Here is a 26,229-nt window from a genome sequence, read left to right as displayed (position 1 = left end):
TCTTAATGTCTTACTTCTGTCTTACACACTCTGCAATGTATATTTGTTGTCATAGGAAGAGCTTGCTGGATCAGGCCCATCTAGTCCAGCATCCTGTTCTCACAAACACCGCCCAGATGCCTCAAGTAGGACCTGAGCACAAAAGCACTATCCCCTTGTGTGGTTTCCAGAAACTGGTACCCAGAAGCATCATTGCCTCTGACCATGGAGGCAGAATATAACCACCGTGGCTTGTAGCCATTGATATCCTTGTTCGCTATGAACTTCTGCAATCCTCTTTTAAAACCAGCCAAATTTATTCGTGGGAGCAAGTTCTATAGTTTAACCATGAGTTATAGGAATACATCCTTTCTTTTATGTTGTTGTTGTTTAGTCGTCTAGTCGTGTCCGACTCTTCGTGACCCCATGGACCATAGCACGCCAGGCACTCCTGTCTTCCATTGCCTCCCGCAGTTTGGTCAGACTCATGTTCGTAGCTTCGAGAACACTGTCCAACCATCTCCTCCTCTGTCGTCCCCTTCTCCTAGTGCCCTCAATCTTTCCCAACATCAGGGTCTTTTCGAGGGAGTCTTCTCTTCTCATGAGGTGGCCAAAGTATTGGAGCCTCAGCTTCACGATCTGTCCTTCCAGTGAGCACTCAGGGCTGATTTCCTTCAGAATGGACCTTTCTTTTATCTGTGCCGAATTTTCCAACGTTCCGCTTCATTTGATATCCACGAGCTCTAGTGAACCCACTTCCTGCATGGCATGCTTTCATTTTATAATTCCTGTCCTGTCACTTCTAGCTTGCCTTTTTTTCTAAACTGAAACGGTCTCCCTCAGGAGGTGGCAGTCTCTCTTGGAGGTTTTTAAGCAGTGGTTGGTTGGCCATCTGTCATGGATGCTTTAGCTGAGATTCCCGCATTGCAGGGGTTTCAGACTAGATCAGGGTTTCCAAAACTTGGAACACCAGCTGTTGTTGGACTACAACTCCCATCACCCCTAGCTAGCTGGACCAGTGGCCATGAATGATGGGAATTGTAGTCCAAAAATGGCAGGGGACCTGAGTTTGGGAAACCCTGTCCTTGTGGTCCCTTCCAACTCTACAATTCCATGCTTCTGTTAAATACTTCAACCTTTCCTCATGGGGGAGTTGTCTCTATCCCCTCAATCATTTTGGTTGCCTTTTTCTGAAGCTTTTCCAACTCAATCAATATCCTTTAGAGGTGAGTTGACCAGAACTGTATAGAGTATCCCAATTATAGTGCCACCTTGTCTTTTGCAGTAAAATATCTTGGACCAGCCCTGCTTCTAAGGGTAGGCAAGGGAGCCTTTAACTTCTGCAGTGGAGAATCTTCTATTCAAGGAGGCTCCCAGCACAGCTGGAGCTTTTTAATCAAGCGGTTCCCCACTGCACAAGTTACAGACAAACACAGGAAAGCAAGTGTGAGCCACGCCATGACTGGATCACCATGAAGTAAGTTGCACACAAGTCCCATTGAAATAAATGTGCAAAGGGAGTCATGACTTGACAGAAACCCAATTGATTCCAATGGGAATAAACTGCAAATGACTTCAATTTGGATCTAACCCAGTGCTCCAAACCAAGCATCTGTGGATTGCGGATTTCGATCACAAATTCAGTAATGTATTATGTTAAGAACATGAAGTCTGTTCTTGCACACTACAACTGAGTGCCTGTTCAAACTTTACCTACAATTATGTTTTACGGAGACATAAAAGTTGTCGTCTCCCCCCCCCCTACCTGCCCCCCAGAATAGTTTCGTAAGACATGCCTGTGGAATTGTTCACAATAAGGCCATTGTGACTATCTTCATTCCAGTACTGACATTTAGTAAGAAGTAACCACAGTTACACTCTGGAGCTTACTTCAAAGCACCTAAAAAGCACTCTAGATGAGGAAAGGTCATATAAATTAACTTCTGAAAAAGACGTAATGTGATCACTTTGTTTAAACCTTTACATCATCTATAATGAAGGGAAACTGACAAAGGTCACACAGTTCACTAAATACAACAATTTCATATTCCAAAGTTAACAAAAGATCTGCCTTAAGCATTTAATTCTGTCTCATTAACAGTCCTCCCCATTCTAGAGGTGCACTTTCCACATGAAAGCAGTGACAGCCACCAAGTTGGTTGTAGGCTTCTTTGAACTTGTTATCACAGTCTCTCCTTGAACAGAAATGTGAGATCCTTCATTCTAGTTTGGTTCATCTGGATGTTTGCTATATCTGTGCCATCCTAGCTAAGTTGCAGTTTAAACTGACAATTTACCTGAGAGCTTAACAGAATATATGAAACTGACTTAGACACACATGGTGGATCTGAAGAGTGTGTTGAATACGCTCATATTGGCTTGGGTCCAATAAATACCTAGTGTGAGCAGAAAAGTACTTACGCTGGCTCAAGGGAGCCCCACTTATTTATCTCTGTAGTTCTACAGCTCCCCCTCCCCACATTTCCGAAGGTCCCTTGACCCTCAGGAGTGACCCTCAATGGGTGCGGGCAGGAGGAGCTTGGGAAACCTGATTGAGAGAGTGGAATTCTGCCGTCTCTCCTCTGGATATGACCCAATGTGCCAAAGTATATAGTCTCTGTAGCAACTGGAATCTGTGGCCATGATCCAAGGAAACACAAAATTTGTTCCATGCGCCACTACACCTTTTTTGTTGTTGTTGTTGGCACCCGTGTGTCTCAAGAGACAATGGAGCAGGCCTCTAAAGACAAAGTCAAACTGCTGCATTAGCAGCACTGAAGTGACCTCCCCGGGGTACAAGCAAGCCTGGGCAGTGTGTATGAAGGTCCTGGGCTACTCAGGTGATAAGACCCTCCTCTCGGCCTCACTGATGTGGTTTAGAGTACCTTTGGACTCAAATAAATTCAGGTGTCCAGCCAGATATTATAATCTGGTCAAGAATGGGGTTTTATGCTTGGATAGCTTGTAAAGAGATATGAGCGCCGCAGCCCCAGAGTCGTTCGTGACTGGACTTAACTGTCAGGGGTCCTTTAACTTTACCTTTTTAGCTTGTCCACAAACAGATAGGATTGGGCTGGTCAATGCAATAAATGGTTGGTGTGTGTGTGTACGTGCATGTGTGTGTATGAGAGAGAGAGAGAAATGATTGATTCTTTACAGAGGTCAATACTGTCATTTTGACACGTTTGTTTTGTGTGTGTGTCATGGCTCACCTTTGCTCTTCCATTTTTGATTTTAAGTATGCAGTAGGTTTACAGGAATCATCTACACTGTGACACAAAGGGCATTTTGAATGTAAAGGTAAAGGGACCCCTGACCATTAGGTCTAGTCGTGACGGACTCCGGGGTTGCGGCGCTCATCTCGCGTTATTGGCCGAGGGAGCTACCATACAGCTTCCGGGTCATGTGGCCAGCATGACTAAGCTGCTTCTGGTGAACCAGAGCAGCACATGGAAACACCGTTTACCTTCCCACCAGAGCAGTACCTATTTATCTACTTGTACTTTCACTTGCTTTCGAACTGCTAGGTGGGCAGGAGCTAGGACCAAACAATGGGAGCTCACCCCGTCGGAGGGATTCAAACCGCCGACCTTCTGATCGGCAAGCCCTAGGCTCTGTGGTTTAGACCACAGCACCACCCACATCCCTAGTTGACCATTAGAGACATTAAATCTGCAGTAAGATAATTGATGAAGAAAGGTTACATATCTATATATAGATATTTAGGGTTGTAGCATTTCTTTGTTGGCTAACTTATTCGGTTACAATTTATCTGAATTGTTTGAGCCAATAGTTTCCACTGCTACTCCGGTTGCAACTGTTGACAAATTGGGTCATGTGACTCTGAAAACAAAATCAGGTACCACGTAGCAGACAAAGTGATGTGATTGATCTGACACATGATGCTGTGATGTCATGGAACAACCACAAATAAAATCTTTGGGAGCTCCAGTAAATCAGACATCATGTCATAGTGAGTAAATAAGAGAGAGAGATAAAGAAATTTCAAATGCAGTGGTACCAAAAATTGTCTCAAACTGGGAAAGGAGCCTGAAGCAACAATTAAGGAGGGAAAAATTTTAGCATTAACAGTGCAGCCTTCTAGCTTGTGCCAATAAATATATTTTGTGTTTCAATTTATTCCGTTCCATTTTCCACAATCTATTTTAAAAAGTAACAATATTTAAGGAGGCCCTCAAGAGTAGACTGCAATTGAGGCAATGTATAATGTGAGAAAGATGTAATAAAATTAGTTCTTTGTAAAATTATCCATATTGAAGACCTTCATTTGTCTACAGACATTTGTAAGGCAAAGCAGCTGTTTCCCCCGTACTTGAACCAGTACAAAATGAGTTTAAGATGATTTAGTCTAATTCATATTTAGTCTATTTATATTGGGGTGCAATGAATTGTTACCTTATATGTTACGTGTGTGTGTGTGTGTGTGTGTGTGTGTGTTGCACCACAAGCATATGTATGATTTGTTTTGTAAAAACATTTTCACTTGTATATAATTGTGAAAAACAGGGCCTACAAAGCAATGTGCTTCCAAGCTGGCATAGTCTCTTTTGCTTCTGAGCGTTCAAACGCTGCAAAACTCCTTTCCAGGCAAGATGTGATGAGTTTTGCTGAAGACTTGGCAGACTTTGAATCGCTTCAATTAACCTGTGTGGATGGTTCTTGGGAGGACTTCTAGATGACCTGTTTATTGAGTGTTCATCCCAATTAGACAATGTTGGCTATTCTGATTTGTTTGTAGGGAGGTTAGATGCTGCCGCATCAAAGCAAATGTCATCCCACGCTTTCCAGGGCTCCTCCCCCCATCACATTCCCTATCACAAAAAGTTCATGTTTTGGGGAAGGTGGGTTTGTTGCAGCAGCAGACTTCTCAATCAATTATATTTGTGGCACTTGAATTTGCCAGTACTGTATATAGTTGAATCCCACTTGGAAAGTGGAATCTGAAAGTCCCCAGTGTTTCAACCTGCAGTTGAAGGTGTCGCTGCTACCTCCTCCTCTGATTAGGCATTCCTGCCTCTCCAGCTCCCTGGAGAGGGAGAAGAGCTTGCATAGGAGTCTGATACCTAGGCTATGTTTCTCTGGGAGACGTGGAGAATAGGTGAGGTTTGAAAGTGGGGTGTGGGTGGCTGGGCTTTACCGTCAGTTGGCATGTATGATAATTCCTTGAATTGCAGCAGGGGGAGCATTGCATGGTAAGCAGGACACCCACTTTCACATGTGGAAATCCTAATCTGTTTTTCGCAATTGCCACCAACTCAGTTTCCCATACCCTCCAACATTTTTCTGATGAAAATGGGGACATCCGATTCTATAATATTTTTATCATTTGTACCCCACCCATCTGACTGGGTTGCCCCAGCCACTCTGGGCAGCTTCCAACATACAAGTCATACCTCGACAACCAAACGCTTCGACTTCTGAAGGTTTTGACTTCCGAAGTTGACAACCCTGGAAGTCTTTTCTCCCCACGCACCCAGCGCGCGTGTTCTGCACCCACGCATGCGTAGAAGTGTGGAATTGCGCTTCGCGCATGTGCCAACATTTCGACAACCGAAAACCTCGACTTACGAAGACGGCCGCAGAACGGATCATCTTCGTAAGTCGAGGTACCACTGTAGATAAAAACATAATAAAAATGTATACATTAAAAAACTTCCCTATGCAGGGCTGCCATCAGATGTCTTCTAAAGATTGTAAAGTTACTTATCTCCTTCCCTTGGGAGTTGCGTAACTCCATACCCTCCAACATTTCCTGAATGAAAATAGGGACGTCCTAAGGAAAACCGGGACTTTCCAGGATCAAATCAGAAACCAGGATGGATTGTGTAAATCTGGGACTATCCCTGGAAAATAGGACACACTCTGGTCTGGTTTCCTCCCATATCAATATTACTTACATACCACCTTTCCATATATGTTCGAGATGGTTTATATCCATCTGACAAAAAATGCAGCCCAACAAGATTATGAACAACTGGTCTGCAGCATCCCAATAGTTAAAATGCACATTCATAAAAAAGAAATTTATATATTTTAAGGAATAAATCTGTTAAAACAAATAATTCATCCAAACATTCAGTTCATCAAAATTGCAATAGGGGGCTGCCAAATAGGAGGTAGGAGGAGGCATGGGAATGGGTTGGTTTTTGTACAAGGAGGGGAGGGGGAAAGCTGGGAGTAGGCAGGAGAAATAGGGAGTGGAGGTAAAATGGGGTACAATAGGGGCTGCAGGGTAATAGAAGGCAGATTCATATTTCAGTGTAAAGTGTAGAGGAGGCTTAGCAGCTGCAGTGTGTAGGAAAAGGAGGTCACTATGGGAGTGGTCTGTTTGCAAGGGGAGTTGCAGAAAAGGAGAGGAGGAGGAAACATGGACATGGGGTTGAATGTGAAAACGGGTGCACACCAGGGCTGCAAAATAGACAAGAGAAGTGGCTTCAGAAATGGGGTTGGGAAGGTGAAAGGGGGGGGGCTTAGGAGTTGCATGATGTGGGAAGGGGGATTTTTATTTTGCATGGGTGGAGCAGTAGCAGCACTGCAGTTTGTTAAGAGTTATTGAGAGACCCCTGTTCCCGGAGTTCTCCGGGAACAAAGATGGTTTGTTAAACCTCTGGGAGAACCGGAGCTCTGTGAGGGGAACAGGGGTCTCCTGGCAACTCTCAGCAACCATAGCAAACTACAGTTCCCAGGCTTCTCTGGGGGAAGCCACAGCTGTTTAAAGCATTACGGCAGATGGTGGAAACTTCCACTCATTTTGTGTATGCGCAGTGGATTGTCCTGAGTGTGAATTGGCTATATGATAGCTTTACATAGCCAATCTGTCCTTCCCTTGGGGATGGAACTGTATGAGGTGATTCACAGGTTTATTCCCATCTCTGTGATCTTAAAATATCTATATATAAAACTACACAAGCTTCATTGCTCATAGCCCAAGAAGATCACAGTCCACAATTAAAATAAGAGAGAAAACAGATCCTCACTTACAAGGAAGAAAAGACAAAAATTGATCGGCAAAATTTATGGCAGTTTGCAAGCAGGAATGTTGCAGCATTATCAACCCCTTCAGCTTACCGTAGAAACAAATAAAAGAGGATCAAAGGCCGTATACATTTCAGAGATTATACCTAAATATGTAAAGGTTGGGTTTGTTTGTTTGTTTGTTTGTTTGTTTTTGAAAAGAAGATCTCTGTGATATTTAATGTCAAACAAAATGATCAGAAGCACAGGCGAATCCCACCCCACCCCCAACTGACTTTGATGGAATTGCAAACTCTTTGTGAGTATAACTGCTGGAGAAAACTGAGGGAAAGGGAAAGGTAGTGTAGGTAGATCATTAATGAAAATTAATAAAGCTGACAACAGGACCATATTTTTTGTGTATCATAATGCCTGCATCTTCAGAGGCTGCTGGAAAATTAACTGAAAACTTTATTGACATGCAGTGCCTTGGGATGTAAGGAGAATATATGACAGGAAAAGTTCTAAGTGCTATTATCCTTTCCCCAGTTACCATTGAAATGTCAGCAGTGCTGATTAACCACTGCACATTAATTGGTATGCTTTCTCTATATGCGAATGTACATATTTGTACATTCACACCATTTCTCGCCATTTATTTTATAATAAATAGTCCAAACAGAAAAACAAATAGAAATCACTAGACATTTACATACAATATGAAGCAAGTCCCTTTATCCTCTGGAACGGTAGCATTTGGCAGATTCAGGAATAAATAATCATTTGTGGTGAGGGTATGCCTTATCAAACATATGCAGATCAGCACTAATTAATGCTAATTAAGGTTTCCTGTCTATCTAGTTGGAAAAACGTCCAAATGTTATGAAATCAGTTAGTATGCCTATTACCCTAATTGTTTTATATGGGATGGATCTTAATTAAAATATGTAAATTGACCTTAATTGCTATATACTAATGGGGGTTCATGTTATCTCTCCAGAAGTGACAAGATGGTGAGTAGGGGTACTTAACCAAATAATTCTATGAAATCCTTAACTAAATGGCCTTTACCCAAAAAAATCATTTTTTATTATAAATTGCCAAAAGAAGTTATTTACATGCAGCAATTTTTTTTTCTGATTTAAGTGTCTTAAACACACCCACACCCACAGGTAGGGAGAAAAAAAATCAAATGGAATCTTAATTTTCCTTTGCTCCACAGGATGAAGATTTTCTTTTAACTTTATGGTTTTGATCTGAAGTGGTTTAGTAATAGCATATTATAATATTGGACTCTTAATATTGTCCATATCATTCACCCTGAGTGCCTAGTGGTTTCTGAGCTCTCTGGCTAGGGTTAGACTCACTGAAATAAAAGAATCTTTGTTTACTGAAATGAAAATGCTCAAGTTTGCCTGGGGGTTTATTCATTTGTGTGCACTCTCTCTCTCTCTCTCTCTCTCTCTCTCTCTCTCTCTCTCTCTCTCAATTCTATATAAGGTATTTCACTTCTAATTGTGTTAACACGTTGGTGTGGTCCCAGGCCCACATCTAGCTTTGCAACTTTTGGGAATGCTGCCAGACCAGGTTACCAGAAGTGAAAGTGTGATATGTGCAATTGCGCATGCATGGTATGGCCAATAGACAGCATTGTCTGTGTCCCCATCTTCAGACACTCAAAGGGTGGGTGAGAATTGCCTCCATCTGTGTATTATGATTATGATTATTTAATAAGTCTCTGCAAAACAACAACAGAGCACTGAGTGCATCATTTCACATATTGTTAAAACATGAGTGGTCAATGTAGGCTTTCCACAAACACGTTTGTGAAATTGGTGGGAGAAATTTGCTATCTACTTCCCTATGAAAAGAAAGGGGACCGGGTTGTTTAATCAAAGGTGCCTCTCTTTGTAACACCTTTTGCGACTCTCTGAGCCCAGTTAGTTGCTCTGAAATAGCCACATCCCAGATATGGTTGAACCCAGCCTCAAAGTGGTAGCTTAGCCTGCCTGTGTCTTTAACACTACCCATGGTGTCAGGATGGTGTAGTGGTTGCTCACAAGTAACAGCACCAAACTCCAACCTGAACGTTTACAGGTTTAATGTACATAATATGTACAGTGCAGAGCTACAAGTTCATGTCTGTCTCACTCACTCGCAGAATCCAGGAGTGCCCCCTTCTGGTTTCGACCCCAACATAAGAACTTGGGCACCCTTAGCCTCTGCCTCCCCTCTTTGTGTTTCAATCCCCTGTGCAATTGGGCGACGGAAGTAGCGTCTCCTTCGCTGAGCCCTCTTAGCTAAGGTGGTGCAAGGGCTCAGAGACAGCATCCTGGAGCCCTCTCTCCTCCATGCTGGCCAGCTCCCTCTCCTCCCCACAGGATGTTTGGCTGCTTTCCCGGCTGGTCGAGGTGCTACTCGAAAGAAGGGACCGAGGCTCCCTATACCCCAATCTCCTGTCTCCCTCCTCCCGCGGACCCTGTGGGCAGCCCCTGACACATGGCCTTCTAGACCAATTGCTTTCTGTATCTCTTACCCAGATTCCATTTCTCCCCCAGCCCCTTCTCTGCTGTCTTCCTTCAGTGTGTGTGTCAACTGTTTGCTTCCTCTTATACCAGACACCCCCAAACTTCAGCTCTCCAGATGTTTTGGAATACTATTCCCATCTTCCGCGACCACTGGTCCTGTTAGCTAGGGATCATGGGAGTTGTAGGCCGAAACATAGGGAGGGCCGCAGTTTGGGGATGCCTGTCTTATACATTGCACAGCACCTGGTGAAACAGTTATGCCATAGCTACATTTTCGCTGTAAGATTAGCAGGCATCTGTTCAGATATACGCAGCAGACTCTCCTCTATTACCACATTTCTACATTTTATCAAAACCCATTTTTTCCTGCACTGCTCTGGTTGATATCTTCTTGTTGTTGTTTAACTTGTTTTTTTCCTCCTTTTCATTGTCTTAATAGGACATTGTAACAAATGTTTCTCCAAGAATAATACGTGGCGTTACCTCAGGCCCCATCTATGGTCCAGGCCAAGGCTCTTTCCTGAACATTGAGCTCATTAGTGAGAAAACGGCAGCCTACTGGTGTAAAAGTGTCTCTGAGCTGAAGATGGACTTCCCTGACAAAGTAAGTTGAGCTTTGATGCAAAGGAAGTTCCCATAGGGGCTGGAGAAGAGGAGAGGAGGTCTAGTCTGAGAGACGGCTCATGGTGCATATATTTATCCTGTTTTCACGCCTGGTAAACAGGTTCTGCAGGGTTTTATGGTTCGGAAACCTGCAAAACTTGTTTAACTAGAGGTGAAAGTAGGGCAAAAGAAATGTCTTTATGCCATGAACTGCTTGCTTAAAAAAACTATTTTCTTCTCCAGTTCTGTGTGCAAATACATTGTTTGTACAATAGCAAACAGTAATGTGTGTAATGTAGTTGAATGTAGCCATGCATTCAGTTACAAACTATCCTGATTGTAATGGTAAATTTATCACTAAATGAGGATAGATTTTTGCAGCCTGAGTAGAAATCTCTTGGTGCTTATAATAAAATGCTCTGTGTAATTTTAGGGCTTTTTTGTTCATATCCCTGAAAAAGTATATAATACCTGATAGGGTGTGCATTATTTATTTTTATTTATTTATTTACTTAGACCATACTCAGAAAGGTTTCTTTTCTTTCCTAAATGAACTTAACAAGCAAGTGAATGACATCCTCTGCTCAAATGAGAGAAAAAGCAGAGATGAGTGTACAAAAGAATATCAACTAGTGATTATAGTAAAGTAAATTACTGTGTTATGGTAAATATTAAAAACAGAAGGAAATTTGATATATAATTGCCTTTGCATTGTAATAGAGGCAGTTTAAACAGTGGGTTCAAAAATCATCATGCTAAGAATTAAGCCTTTGTCACTATCAAAGCAATTGACAGTGCTTTGAATTGATGTTTGGTACAAAAGGAATTGTATTCAAATTATTCAAAATTTAGCTGCATTAACTCTTATGATTCACATGGCCCTGGTGGGACTTGAGCTGAACAATATCATTTAAAATGGGTTGCTAATTTTCAGATGGCATTCAATTGCACACCAGCAAATGCAGGTTGCCCAATTAAAGTGGATTTGGCACAACAAGCTCACACCTTTAAAAAGCCATTTTAGTGGATAAGGAAAGTGATAGGAAATGCACTGGGAAGTGTGAGATAACAGCTGTTTGACGTGATTTCAGAGAACTTCTCCACTAGGGAATGGATGCAACTGTCAATTTTGGTTTCTATCAGTTTCTGATTCCAATTTTAAATTCAGTCCTCCACATTTCAGCCGCAATTAGCAGTTAGGGAGAAAAAAACCTCACGAAAATTTGTCAGCATGCTGACAGTGGAGACTACTGGAATTTTGTCTGGAGTCTAGTTGCTTTTATCTTCTCCTAAGATACTCAAGGGACGCGGGTGGCACTGAGCCTAGGGCTTGCCGATCAGAAGGTCGGCGGTTCGAATCCCCGTGACAGGGTAAGCTCCCGTTGCTTGGTCCCTGCTCCTGCCAACCTAGCAGTTCGAAAGCACATCAAAGTGCAAGTACCTATGGCAGGAAGGTAAAAGGCATTTCCGTTTGCTGCTCTGGTTTGCCAGAAGCGGCTTGTCATGCTGGCCACATGACCTGGAAGCTGTACACCAACTCCCTCGGCCAATAACGCGAGGTGAGCGCCGCAACCCCAGAGTCGGTCATGACTGGACCTAATGGACTGGGGTCCCTTTACCTTTTTAAATACTCAAGGATGATATTATTTGGTTCTTCAGAGCACGCAGCATAGGAAACGTGGCCTTGCATTGACCATGCATTCCATACATAGAGAGAAATCACAACTGAACTGGAGGGAGCTGAACATCTCAAGGCCTGGTTAATGATGATGATCATGATTTATTTATACCACACTGATGTGGCTGGGTTTTCTCAGCCCCTATGGGCAGCTCCCAAGAGAATAATAATAATAATAATAATAATAATAATAATAATAATAATAATAAAGCAACAAAACATCAAACATTAAAAACTTTCCTGAACAGGTGTCTTCTAAAAGTCAAATAGTTGTTTATTTCCTTGACATGTGATGGGAGGGCGTTCCATAGGGTGGGTGCCACTACTGAGAAGGCCCCCTGCTTGGTTCACTGTGACCTCACTTCTCGCAGCGAGGCAACCGCCAGAAGGCCCTCAGTGTTGGAGCTGAACGGTGGAGGTGGAGATGCTCGTTCAGGTATGCTGGGCCAAGGCATGTAGTTAAACATGAGCAGAGCTGGCTCACAGTCATAGCAGCCATTGAACAAAGCACAACACTTCCGACTTTCAGGGGAAATCATCTGCTAGAGCAAGGGTGGTGGGTGGAAGCAGTACCTCCTTCCCCTAGTGTAGTTCTCTCACCTTCAGTGGGATTGCACAAACTTAAGCAGTCAGTGAATTGGCTCATAATGTCAGTCAATCAATTTTGATGCGCGAGTGTCTGCCAGACCGTCATTGTAATGAATGGAGCACAAGAAAGGGCTTTAGAAGATTGACTATTAATAAAGACATCCACAATGAATACAGCTTTAAAAAAATATCATTGAAAGTGAGTGACAAGTTTCCCTGAGTGTACATAAGCACTTAGTGACCCTTATTCAGTATTTGACAGTGCATGTTGTGGCATTTTAATGGAACATTTGATAAATTAAGCTGTCCTGGAAACAGGGATTTCCTTAGCCAAACAGAACTCTTGAGTAAAGTATATTAGTGATGTTTGACTGACAATTAAATCCTTTCACCATTGGTTCAGGAAATATATTTATTGTCAGTAAATAATGACTGGCTAAGCAAACTAAAAACCATACCACAAGAGCTAAACATTGATAGATAGATGATAGAGATAGATAGATAGATAGATAGATAGATAGATAGATAGATAGATAGATAGATAGATAGACTGTATATAGACTGGTACAGGATTGTAGACTTAGGTCCCACATAATCAGATCTGTGGGTTGCCATCACTTTTGTGACTACTTCTACCCTAAGGTGTACATGAAGGGAGTCTTAGTCGTCTAGCAATACATGTCTGGCTATAATAGCCACAAAGTAGATTTATTTATTTGCATGTATCACCGATCTAAAGGCAAAAAAGACTGTGGTGGACAATGTAAAATCAACAGTAACATATTCATTTAAAAAATAATAATTTTATTAAGAATAGTACAATGAGCTAAAAGCAAAAAGAGGGGGAAAGAAAAAGAATAAAAACATTTTAAAGGGTTGAGGAAAAAACAATAATACAACAGTAAATTATAATTAAGATTGCAGAACTACATAACATGTATGTAAAAGGATAAACTTATTGTTTCCCTCAAATGTCCATTGATTCATGGGTCATGAAGGCTTCAGTAAATATGTTCCAAATATCATTACATTTGTCCATACATAATCTTCGCCTGAAAGCGATCCATTAATGGGTTGCAAGGGCTGTTGTGTCGTCTATCCATTGATTGAAAGAGGCTATAATTTTTGTCCTTCCAATAGATCTAATGATACAGTAACATAACATTACATTCATAAAACAAATGCAAAATGTGTTGATCTGATGTACTGAATTGTGATGGATGCATCAGCATGGCTGGATCACCCCTGAGGAAAAGCCAGGGTGAAAAGGGGATCTTTAAGCCGGCACCAAATGCCAATACTGTAGTCCAAAGGACAGATGTCACCACACTAAAAGGCTCTGGGAACCTATGGCACCACTAAGAAAGTCTCTTGCGAGGACTGAAGTGGCAGGAGGCGATCTGGTCCCAAGTTGCTCAGGCCTCTATAAACCAAAAGCAAGAGCTTAGACTTGACTAGTATCATATTGGTAGCTGGCATAGCTCTTTCAGCACACAGATAGATAGAACAGACCTTGCTGCAGCATTCTGTACTCGCTGTAGCTTCCAGGCCAGTGTTAAGGGTTGCCCCATACAAAGCACATTGCAATAATCCAATTAATAAAATGATGGGTGGGTGTTTTTTTGGGGGGTTGGCATGGTAGTTGTAACTATCCTATTGACAACCTAGACCTACAGGCTAAGTTTAATATCACCTTTCTCCAGTGAGCTCTGTGAGAGAATTAGGAACTATTGGAATTACTAACAATTTGCCTGATTATGGTTCCTACGATACACTGTTGTGGCTTTCCCCAGAGAAAGTGGTATAATGTAGATACGCTTCTTGTCATGTAAATATTCCTTTTCAGGAACCTGTGTGTGTGTGTGTGTGAGAGAGAGAGAGAGAGAGAGAGGGAGAGAGAGAGAGAGAGAGAGAGAGAGAGAGAGAGAGAGAGAGAGAGAGAGAGAGAGAGAGAGAGAGAGAGAGAGCACATATATGTAATTACAGTGCTGCTATGAAGAAATATATATTTATGGTGTCTGTTAAAAACCCTTTTGTCTTCCATACTCTTTATACCTGGGGACTGATATCTAAAATCAACACTTTATTGAGCTATATTTTCATAGCCGAACTATAATATCCTGTCCAGTCTGATGGAATCACAGGTGTTCATTTTATATGAGATGTTTAGGTTCTTGAGCGAAGAACCTTGAAGCTGGAAATGAAGTGTGCGCTATCTCGAAATGACAAGAGTGGCTAAGCAAATGTGTAGTTGAATGACTGGAGTTGTGTTTCTCTCTCTCTCTCTCTCTCTCTCTCTCTCTCTCAAGACGGCCACAAACTACACCTGTAAAACATCAGTTTGCACTCCTGAATGAACCACTCTGCCTTATTGGCTGGCTGTGATTCATTATCAGGAAGATGCATTACAATTTATTGCCATGAAACACTGTGATTTGATATCTCAGGAAGTGCCGCATTACCCACACCAGAAAAGGTGTTCCCTTGGCAGAAATGCATATAGGATACACATTGTATTTTTTTTTTCTAAGGCAGGGAAGAAATTATGTCAAGTGCTTGTGCGAGAGATAAATAAGGGCTCCACTTCCCAAGTTTTCTGTGGATTTACCTTCAGTTGTGCGGAATAGCCGTCTTTCTCTCCATCCCATGCCTTTGTGTTGCTGAAATAGCTTTTTATGAAAAAAAAAAAACGATAGTCAATGGTACAAAACAATAAAACACATTGGAGATTTGTATCTTCAGTAAGAAGCATCCTTTGCTTAGAGCGCAAGACATTGGTCCTATTAGGAAGGAATGCATTTCACAATTTTATGAGGATGATAAGCACATCTTGAAGACATTGCCCCAAGGTGTAAAGTAGGAGAAAATTAAAGCTGTTTCTGAAATAATCTGCCAGGCCTCTTCCGGAAAATGAGCTGAGAGCTTCTCTTGATTACTGGGAAAAACAAACCCTTAATGGCGAAAGACAGCTTTAGTACTCACAGCACCTGATCTTAACAATTCAGCTAACGCCAGTACTGAAAGCTCCTCTATGAAGGAACGGAAGACGAGCTCTTTGCAAGAATACGGAGCATGGCTTAAAATGTGAGCCATTCTGTAGCTCAGCATTCCTTTCCTCCTGAAATATGATGCACGATTCCATTGTTAAAAGTGCCCTGTGTCTGTGCACGCGCTCACACACATGAACATTCATGTACACAAATACATTGTCATCCGATTGCAGAACCTTGCTTGAATTTTGCATTCCAGCAGTGGGAGATCTAAGAAGCAGAGCTCACTCCACTGGATTTGCTGTGACAGGCCGGCCCCATCAGGCCTCTTCTCGCCTCCCCAGAGGAGCCATTCCATCAGGCTGCCTCAATGGGTGGTGGTGGTGGGAAATAGGAAGCAGGAATAATAATAATAATAATAATAATAATAATAATAATAATAATAATAATAATAATAATATGCCACCCATTTGACTGAGTTGTCCCAGCCTCTCTGAGCAGCTCCCAACAAAAAAACACAATAACTCATCAACCATTAAAAACTTTCCTGAACAGGGTTGCCTTCAGTTTTCTTCTAAACATCAAATAGTTATTTATCAGTTTGACATCTGAAGGGAGGGTGTTCCACAGGACGAGCACCACTACCAAAAAGGCCCTCTGGTTCCCTGTAGCTTCATGTCTCACTGTGAGGGAACCACCAGAAGGTCCTCAGAGCTGGACATCTCATTGTCTGGGCTGAACAACATTTCATCCGTTTTACTGGAACTACAGCTCCATAAGGCACCTCCTGCCCCTGAACTGTGCCAGCTGGTCATTGTAGGAGCAGCTGTTTAGAAACTAGTACCTGAGATTTGGGTTTTATTTTTTTTCTTCCATGCCTGTCCTTTCCCACTTGTGTGGGTTGTTGTTGTTGTTGTTGTTGTTGTTGTTGTTGTTGTTGTTGTTGTTGTTGTATTGTAAGCCTGTGGTTAAGAACTGTCTTGTTTTGATTGAATGTAAGCTGCTCTAGGACCCTTTTTGGCTGAGGAGCGGGGTACACATGCACATAGCTGCCAAGTCTCCCGTTTTTCACGGGAAATCCCCGTATTTTAAACCATTTCCCGCTGGCAGCCCAGATAGGAAAAAAATCCCGTAAATCCCCTGGATTTCCTACCTGCTAGGGAGGCTCCATTTTGGGTCCTGGCGCCGCCCGATTTCCAGTGCCTGGACATGGGTAGCGCAGCACCAGAAGTTGCTTCTACACATGTCTGGACATGTGTAGAAGCGACTTCCGTTTCCGCTCTGCCCATGCCTGGGCACTGGAAATCGGGCGGCGCCAGCACCAGAAGTTGCTTCTATGCATGTCCAGACATGTGTAGAAGCGACTTCCGGTTCTGCGCCGCTGCTGATCCCGCATTTTTCAGCGGGAGACTTGGCAGCTATGCACATGGATAAATAAAAATATAAAACTATAAATACACATTCTGTTCAATGTAACAGTGAGATAGGAGTCTGAACACAATCCTGAGTGTTTTTACTCCAAGGTATGCTCCAATTCAGTCAGTGGGACTTACTTCCAAATCAGTGAGTGTAGGGTTGCAGCTAACAGACCGATCCTAATGAGATGTTGGGGTGGAGCGATGTGGTGGATTTATTGCTGTATCCTGAAACCTTGCTGGTTCATGCTGACTAGGATAGGAAGTGCCCCTGGCTTCTTCTCCTTTTCAGTTCCAGCTTTGGGATCATGCCTGTGGAGCTTTGAAACCAGTGAATTCAAGTATACCTGCAGTATATAAATATTGGCCTTGGAATATTCCACAATACCATGAGGAAACAGTTGGGCACAGTTGTAACTGGGAATAATGGGTGAAGCCGAGGAGTTGGCAATAAACCATCTTTGCCCTTCTCCAGCCCTGGAGCCCAACTGTACAATTCCATTTTCCCAGCCGAAGTTAAATAGTGTAATAAGGATTTTACAGTTTGCCAGATGCCATTCCATCGAGTCCAAAAGGACATTTATTGAAGGGATGAGACACGCATCTCCATGGTTTTGCAGTATGCCTGTCGCATGCCTTCTCCAGAGAAGCATTACAGGTACTCTGTACAAGGCTTCATCCTGTAGGCTAGAGGGATGCATGGGAAGGGAAGTTTCCATTCATAGAATTGTAGAGTTGGAAGGGACCCCAAGGGACATCTAGTCCAACCCCCCTGCAATGCAGGAATCCTTCCCACAGCCATCCCTGGGTGGGCTCAAACCTTCTTGTTAGCAGGCAGATACCGTACCCCATTGTGCCACTGTCTTGTGGAACAAAAAGGCCTGCAAAATCCCTGCTGTTATCAGTTAGCTCTTCCTTACCCCAGTTTTCCTCCATTTCACAAAGATAAGTTTACTTGGAAAAGGCTATCACATCGCTTAGCTTATGATATGTTGGGTATTCCTTTTTAGGGGATTTGCATTCATTTTCAGTCCCCCATTCCAAAACATTTGTTTCCCATCATTGCTACTTTTTAATCCCAAATTTCACATCCATTCCTCCTGACTCTTGCCGGAAAAAAATAGGCTGTAGGAAGGGGGAAACAAGTTTTTTGCATGCTGCGGTATGCAGAGGGCATACACAATCATCTTCAATCATTCAGCCCTAGTTTTCTGTAGCTTTATTCTCTGCAATTCTTTACCCTCTCATAAAAATCATATTGAAAGACCTGCTACTCTCATTTGGCCATTTTGACTATGAGCTGTAGGAATCCATTAATCCAGTAGCTGTCCATTTTAGCTTTGAAATCACAATACTGGTTTCTTGAGGACAGAAATCGATGCTGATATGCACCGTAGCTGATGGTGTTTTTTTTTTTTTTTTAAAGCACTTCTATGACAGGTCCATCTGTTGACTATTTGACAAAAGATGGAATTCGGAAGTAACACGGGACTAGTAATGCTCATGAGATAATGGCATGTGGGGGTCTCCTAAGACAACAGAGACAGAACTTACAAGATAGAATAGGGAAAGACATCAATATTGTATCACGCATGGAAGTGAACCCTCTGGATGCTGATTAGCTAAGACGGCAGGGTAGCACGGAATGTAAACGCGCTTTCTCATTGCTCAGAATGTTCGTCGTTCAGCTTCAGTGAGGAAAGGGAAAGTTGTCAGAATGGCTGGGATCTAATCCTTACATTTTCTAGGGGAAGGAGCAGTTTTGTGGGACAAACTGTGTCCTGAGCAGAGGAGACAATGACCAGGGGATAATATGTCTGAAGGTAGACTGCAGAAAAAGCAGTGGGCTGAGAAACAGGAACCTGAGGGAAGATTGGGCAGGTGAAAAAGTATTGGTTGCATTTAGTGTGCAGTGGTACCTCAGTTTATGAACACAATTGGTTCCGGAAGTCTGTTCATAAACTGAAGCGTTCATAAACTGAAGCAAACTTTCCCATTGAAAGTAATGGAAAGTGGATTAATCTGTTCCAGACGGTCCGTGGAGTACTTAAACTGAAGCGTTCATAAACTGAAGCGAAATTTCCCATTGAAAGTAATGGAAAGTGGATTAATCCGTTCCAGACGGGTCCGCAGAGTACTCAACCTGAAGCGTACTTAACCCGAAACATGGGTATAATTGGTTCTGGTAGTCTGTTCATAAACTGAAGCGTTCATAAACTGAAGCCAACTTTCCCATTGAAAGTAATGGAAAGTGAATTAATCTGTTCCAGACGGTCCGTGGAGTACTTAAACTGAAGCGTTCATAAACTGAAGCGAAATTTCCCATTGAAAGTAATGGAAAGTGGATTAATCCGTTCCAGACGGGTCCGCAGAGTACTCAACCTGAAGCGTACTTAACCCGAAACATGGGTATAATTGGTTCTGGAAGTCTGTTCATAAACTGAAGCGTTCATAAACTGAAGCGAAATTTCCCATTGAAAGTAATGGAAAGTGAATTAATCCGTTCCAGATGGGTCCGCAGAGTACTCAACCTGAAGCGTACTTAACCCGAAACATGGGTATAATTGGTTCTGGAAGTCTGTTCATAAACTGAAGCGTTCATAAACTGAAGCCAACTTTCCCATTGAAAGTAATGGAAAGTGAATTAATCCGTTCCAGATGGGTCCGCGGCGTTCGTAAACTGAAAATTCGTAAACCGCGGTGTTCATAAACCGAGGTTCCACTGTATAATGAAGATATAAGTATGATTTATGTTTAGTTTGCTCATTCCCTATTAATTAATGTATGAACTGCTTTGTATCTACTCCTTTATCCGTGAGAAATAGATAACGGTACTAGTGGTTCTTAAGAAGATCCTTAACCTTTATTCATAAAATCCAGCCGCATTCTTGTCATATTTCTTTCTGCCTATTTGTTCTCCCTCAACTAGTTCAGGACTAGTTCAGAACAAACTTTTTTTTTAAAAAAAAAAACAATCTTAGCATACAACAAACTGAATTTTGTTTATTGATGAGGGAGAAAAAGAAGTGAAATCTGGATAGCTGCTTTGCTCTGGATACCTGCAGTTTATCCTAGGAATTTCCAAATTCTCCCTGCTCCTTAATGTGTTCAGGTTAATTTGAGTGGTATATTTTGGACCAAAGGTATTTTGCACATGTTTAGAGGCCCTTCAGTACTTCACAGATGTTGGAATTTACCAGGCACTGCCTGGCAGAAAAAGATTAATGTACATAGTTGGCTGCAAAGTTTGCTGGGAATGGCTCTTTATGGGTAACAGGTCTGGGCAAAAAATAGAAATTTGGATCTTCTTTTTGCTTTCAGCTTCTTCACAGACGGGTAGTAGCAGCACGCATCTCTTTTCCCAATCTCGTTATTTTCCTTCGTGTTTTTCACTTGGGTTTTTGTTTTGTTTTTTTAGAGGGGTAATATATAGGCTGGTCAAGGCTACTGATCTGGGAAAAAGAGTTTGCACATGCCTAGTGTTCCTCTGCTTTAGTCTTCATATGTTCAGAACTGAGACCTGGCACTGAAGGCAGCTTCTCGTATTGAGCAAATGCTAGCTCAGTTCAAGCACTGAATATTTGGGGAAGGGAGCAGATGGGGATATCCACCTTCAGCTGCAAAGCCCAGCTGTTAAGAGCCCTTTGTTGTGCTGAGCTATCAGTTTGGGCCAAGGAGAGTATGTGTATGTGCTATTTTCAAATATGTAGGAGGATGCCAGAAATACAAGCTTCCATACTTTTTCCTGTGTGCTATTTCCCCCTTTGTGGGCTGGTATTCTAATACATCATTTCAAATTGTGTGAAGGTAAGGGGAGGGAGTGCCTATTTTGTAGAAACCTCCTGATGTATATTTTGTTCTAGGAGGCTTAGTTTGGTCAGAATCGAGTATACACTTCCGGAGTAAACGCTAAGTACATTACTTCTGGTAAATGAGCCACAATAGCTGCTAGAAGGCCATGAAAACTTGTGTCCCAGGCTTTTAGACTCATCCACCCATGAGGACCCGGGTGGCGCTGTGGGTTAAACCACAGAGGGTCAGATAACTCCATACCCTACAATATTTCTCCAATGAAAATAGGGGTGTCCAAGGGAAAAGGGTTAAACCACATTGCCTAGAGCTTGTTGATCAGAAGGTCGGTGGTTCGAATCCCCATGACGGGGTGAGCTCCCGTTGATCGGTCCCAGCTCCTGCCAACCTAGCAGTTTGAAAGCACGTCAAAGTGCAAGTAGATAAATAGGTACTGCTCCAACGGGAAGGTAAACGGTGTTTCCATGTGCTGCTCTGGTTCGCCAGAAGCGGCTTTGACATGCTGGCCACATGACCTGGAAGCTGTAAGCCGGCTCCCTCGACCAATAATGCGAGATGAGCGCGCAACCCCAGAGTCGGTCACGACTGGACCTAATGGTCAGGGGTCCCTTTACCTTTACCCATGTGCTATCTGAAATGAAAGGGGCCAGATATGAAATAGATTGGCATTATTTTCAGCTCTGCTAAGTAGCTCTCCTACGTAGCAAAAACAAATAGTTTCAAAGCAAAAATGTGTCTGGTGAGAATAAATTTTCCAGGTGCACCTAGGCAATTTTTGGGCAGGTGTCACATCTGTGAAGATACTTCACAGGGGATGCCATCAGCTTACAGCAGGCATAGGAAAACTCGGTCCTCCACGATGTTTTGGGACTACAACTCCCATCATGCCTGACCACTGGTCCTGTTAGCTAGGGATGATTGGAGTTGTAGTCCCCAAACATCTGGAGGGCCGAGTTTGCCTATGCCTGGCTTACAGTGATTGGAGGCAGCATAGGATGGTGATGGGAGCTGGAGTTCACCAGCATCTGCAGAGCCACAAGTTCCTCGCCTCTTGTTTAAATGGTAAAAGAAGACTGCATTGTTCCTGCTTCTTTGCTAATGTGCATGCATCTGTTGCCCTGGATGCTTGCGCCTCATTTTCAGATAAAAATACTGGGGAGGAAATTTGTAGTGAAAGGGGAAAACCCTGGAGATTTCTTTGCCTTCTGCCTACCTTGTTTTTCAATGTGTGGTCTCAAGAATCAATAAGGTGTCAGCACCCTGTTGTTAAGTTTTTGCTGCAGGTTATAGTTTAGGTGTTTGAAATATTGTAAAACTAGACATAACCACTTTCCATTAGCTCTTTTGATTGTTCCTTGGCCTCTCCTGTTCCCCCGATACCAAGGCAATACCTTAAAAGTATGCTATTCCTGCTAGGGTTGGCAAAGTGGGGTGGCCAGCTATTCTGAAGCCATCCAGAATGTTCCATGCTTGGCTGAGTGGGGATGGCTGAGCTGCAAATGGTAAGGATCTTTCCTTCCACATTTCCTTCTGAGCATCATTGTGGTTTTGTTGTTTTTGCTCTTTTGTTCTTGGCTCATATGATGATACCGCTTCCTCATCGCCAGTACTTATTTCTCTCAGGCTTTTGGCCCTCAACAGCAATGGTCTGAAATAGCAAGAGGAAGGGTCGGTTTGGATGTGTACTCTCACATGCCCTCCAACGTGTCTTCAAACAAACAAATTAATTTATTTTTGTACCCCGCCCATCTGACTGGGGTGCCCCAGCCACTCTGGGAGGCTTCCAACATATATTAAAATATAATAAAACATTTAACATTAAAACACTTCTCTATACATGGCTGCCTTCAGGTGGCCTTAGGGTCAGATAACTCCATACCCTCCAATATTTCTCCAATGAAAATAGGGGTGTCCAAGGGAAAAGGGTTAAACCACATTGCCTAGAGCTTGCTGATCAGAAGGTCGGCGGTTCGAATCCCCATGACAGGGTGAGCTCCCGTTGATCGGTCCCAGCTCCTGCCAACCTAGCAGTTTGAAAGCACGTCAAAGTGGAAGTAGATAAATAGGTACTGCTCCAGCGGAAAGGTAAACGGCATTTCCGTGTGCTGCTCTGGTTCACCAGAAGCAGCTTAGTCATGACCTGGAAGCTGTACGCCGGCTCCCTCGGCCAATAGAGCGAGATGAGCACCGCAACCCCAGAGTCGGTCACGACTGGACCTAATGGTCAGGGGTCTCTTTACCATTTACCTTTAAGGAAGAGTGGTCAAATCATTCCAGGGTCAAATCAGAAACCTGGACAGCTTCTGTAAATCTGGGACTACCTCTGGAATGTCTGCTTGGAGGGTCTGCTCTCAGCTTGCTCAGCCATAGTTTATCAAGATATGAACAATCGTTGGATCTGCATGCTCCCCATCCCTTGTTTCATCCCTTCACCAGTGCATCATGCTGGTTAGTTAATGCACAATAGGCACCAGTTCTCTGATTCAGATGTGGACCCAACATGAGTCAAGGGGAGGTTATACTTGTATATACAAGGGGCGGAGCATTGAGGCTAAAGTGTAGATTGTGCTTGAATTTGTCTATGGAAACATATCCATGTGACAGTTCTCCCAATCTCGTGGGAGTTGCTGGAGCCAACTGGAAGCCATGTTAGAGCACAGCAAGCAACATTCTGAATAGCAAGTTAATGCTATTCTCTTTCTGCTGCAGAGAAAGGATGGGGTTTTGCAGTGAAACAAGGACTTGTGTTTTTAGGGACAGAGAGATTTGTGGAAATTTAGAAATAAATACACACATGTAGAATGAAATACAGGCCCCCACCTGTGCTATGTTTTTAAATACCACTTTACACACTCATGGCTTCCCCTAAAGAACCATGGGAACCTTAGCTTGTTAAGGGTGCTGAGAGTTTTGGAGACACCTATTCCCCTCACAGAGATACAGTTCTCTGACTGGGTTAAGAGCCAATCTCTGTGAGGGGAATAGAGGCCTCCTACCAACTCTCAGCACCCTAAACAAACCAGAATCCCCTGTTCAAAGTGGTATGATACTGTTTTAAATGTATAGTGCTGATGGGTCCACAATACATTTCACTCGATGAGGAAGACTGTGGCCAGGTGTTGTTTTTCTGCTCAGTTTGGTGCCCAAGTGCTAACCATTCAAGGTCCCTAGTGTCCCATCTTAGGGTTTTTTTTTAACCAGACTTGGAATGGAATGGAGGCCCCACAATAAAGGACTCCTTCCAAAGGATGAATATCCTATGACAGTACCTCAAACAGACACAAATACTCAGTGCTATTTTTCTAGAAAAAGACTGCCAGAACTCACCTTTAGCACATCCCTTGTTCTCTTATAATGACAGTGGCACCCACCTGAGAGGTGCGGGAACTGAGTTTTGGTGATTTCTGGTGGAAAGAAAGCCCTGCGAACATGCTTCTCAAGGGAGGAGTCAAAAGGGATAGTCCAGAAGCCCAGACTCCTCCTACCTGATAAACTATCATTTAGCAAGCCAGCGATGTACATCTTCACGGGGACAAAGGTTTTATTCCCTGTGTTTGTGAAGTAATTAACAGCAATTACAAGTCTTGGGTTCTGCATTCAGAAATGGCATGGCCCTGCATCAAAAGCTTACATTCAGGAATTGAGCAGAATGTAGCAAACATCTCAAAGGAGTTGCCAAAAACATCCTAAATCAAGATGTGTTCATTTTGATCATAAATGGAAAACCAAGCCTGCAGCCAGAAGTAAATGGACAAGGCAGGAAATGAAGGCTTTAATGAAGAGTAGCTTTGATGGGTTGAAGGCAAATTAAGGCAAATTTACAGCAAGCGTGCAGATTTGAACAGGAGAGAAGATTAAAAAAAAACTAAAGAGGAAGGGCAGGGTATGGAAATGGTAGCAAAGAAAGAGGAGAAATGGGAGGGGGGAAATGTGTGGCATTGTTACTGTAAAAACAGCAGTCTTGTGGCTTTTTTATTTAAAAAAGTAATAAATTTATGGTGGTGGACTGTAGTCCATGAAAGCTCATGGTATAATATATTTGTTAGTCTTTAAAGTACCACAAGACACTGTGCGTGTTTTGCAGCAACAGACTTGACACAGCTGCCCCCTCTGGAAATTGCTGCTATAGTTGTCATGGTACAGAGCCTAGCAAGGAAACATTTCAACCTCGCAGAACTGACCTTAATGTGGCTATTCTTGAATAAATAGGCTTGAAGGTGGACTCCGGTGTGAACCCACAGAATTGCAATTTACAGTATTAAGAAGTTCTATCACCTGTGGCTTAGATAATGGATTTTTGTATCTCACGTGTTAATTGGTTCCCCAGTGCCAGGGTATTTGTGCTACCATGCCAGCACTGCTTTCGGAAGGGCCCCCGTTAAACTTTTGCACCGCTGCCACTTTCGGCGCATCATTTCCCTCTGACCACACCACTCTCCCCTTTCCCCAACTCTGCGACTTAGGATAACACTCCATGTGTCTGATGAAGCAGGACTCGTGTCCGCAAACACTTATGCTACAATATAGCTGCCAGTCTTTTGAGGTGCTACAAAACCCCTTTGTTATAACTGCCTTTGGTTTCCAGTACTTCCACCGGGAATGTTTAATGCTGCCGTCTTCTTAGCAGCTCAACGCCTTACCTCGTTGCTAGATTAAAATTGGCACCACTCAATCTTCTCTGCTTTGCACGTGCACAGAGACTCATGCAGGCCATCCCTGAGATGCGGCCCAAGGAGGGTTACTGTAATGCAGCGCTGGTTGCATGCTTCCCATTTCCTGCGCTCAGATGAAACGTCCCTGATTTAGCCTTTGTTGTTTGCCAGTCCCATTCTGTGTTCTCTGCCCCACTGTGAACAAACGCCAACATGCTTGTATTCCAGGGCTGCTGCTATCCGAGATTATTTGCCCGCCGGAAGGATATTTGCTTTATTAAAATCAAACAGCGGCAGCAGCTAAAGATCCACTGCATCTCAATCTGGTCGGGCAGCGGACAGTGCCATAAAGCGACAGACGAGCAGGCAGCCAAAAGAAAAGGGAAAGGGGGAAAAGAAAAGAACAGAACAGAACAGAAAAGCCAAGAAGGCTTCTAGGGATAAGCAGATGAGTAATTTGTTACAAGAGAATCTATCACTCACATTCAATTATTAAAAGGTTTGCATGTGTGCGACTTCCCCCGCTGCAGAAGCAGCAAGTCTTAAATGCAGGTTGTGGATCAAAACAAAAGAAGGGAAGAAGTGGTTTAAATTGCTTACTGGACCCATTCTGGGTTTATTTATTTATTTTTCATTCCAGAGAGAGAGAGAGAGAGAGAGAGAGAGAGAGAGAGAGAGAGAGAGAGAGAGAGAGAGAGAGGCTTGCAGGACAGTAATGTCAAGACATCCTGCATTACTTGTCTCTATCTCTATGCAGAATCGTTTTTAGCAAGGCGGCATCGAAAGAATAGATTTATGGACTTGGAGGTACATTGTTTAGTATGTCCATATCCATCTAGATTGACAGTTTCTACAGACTTGAATTTCCCAGGGGAGCGCAGCGTTACTGGTGTCAGTGGATGGCATCATTTACTTCAATGCTCCATTATTAAATTGATAACAAGATAATTCCTCTGCTTCTCACAGACATGACAGGGTTTACAATGGTTAACTCTCTTATTGCATGGGATT

At 42.9% G+C, this 26,229-nt stretch overlaps 1 protein-coding gene across 4 annotated transcripts in view; it reads left to right on the top strand.

Annotated features, from left to right (window-relative positions):
* The window catches only part of DPYD (dihydropyrimidine dehydrogenase), a 520,906-nt gene that overhangs the window by 345,593 nt on the left and 149,084 nt on the right, over window positions 1–26,229 (top strand). For all 4 annotated transcript variants that reach the window (XM_088673792.1, XM_035123774.3, XM_088673794.1 and 1 more), the window contains one exon: window positions 9,922–10,086. In XM_088673792.1, the coding sequence (XP_088529918.1) occupies window positions 9,922–10,086 (165 nt within the window). The remainder of the gene's footprint in view (window positions 1–9,921; window positions 10,087–26,229) is intronic.

This window comes from Zootoca vivipara, chromosome 7 (genome assembly GCF_965207765.1).
Source record: "Zootoca vivipara chromosome 7, rZooViv2.hap1.1, whole genome shotgun sequence".
Classification (NCBI taxonomy): domain Eukaryota; kingdom Metazoa; phylum Chordata; class Lepidosauria; order Squamata; family Lacertidae; genus Zootoca; species Zootoca vivipara.
The sequence above is the reverse complement of the archived record's forward strand: the minus strand, read 5'-3'. Positions and strand labels throughout refer to the sequence as shown.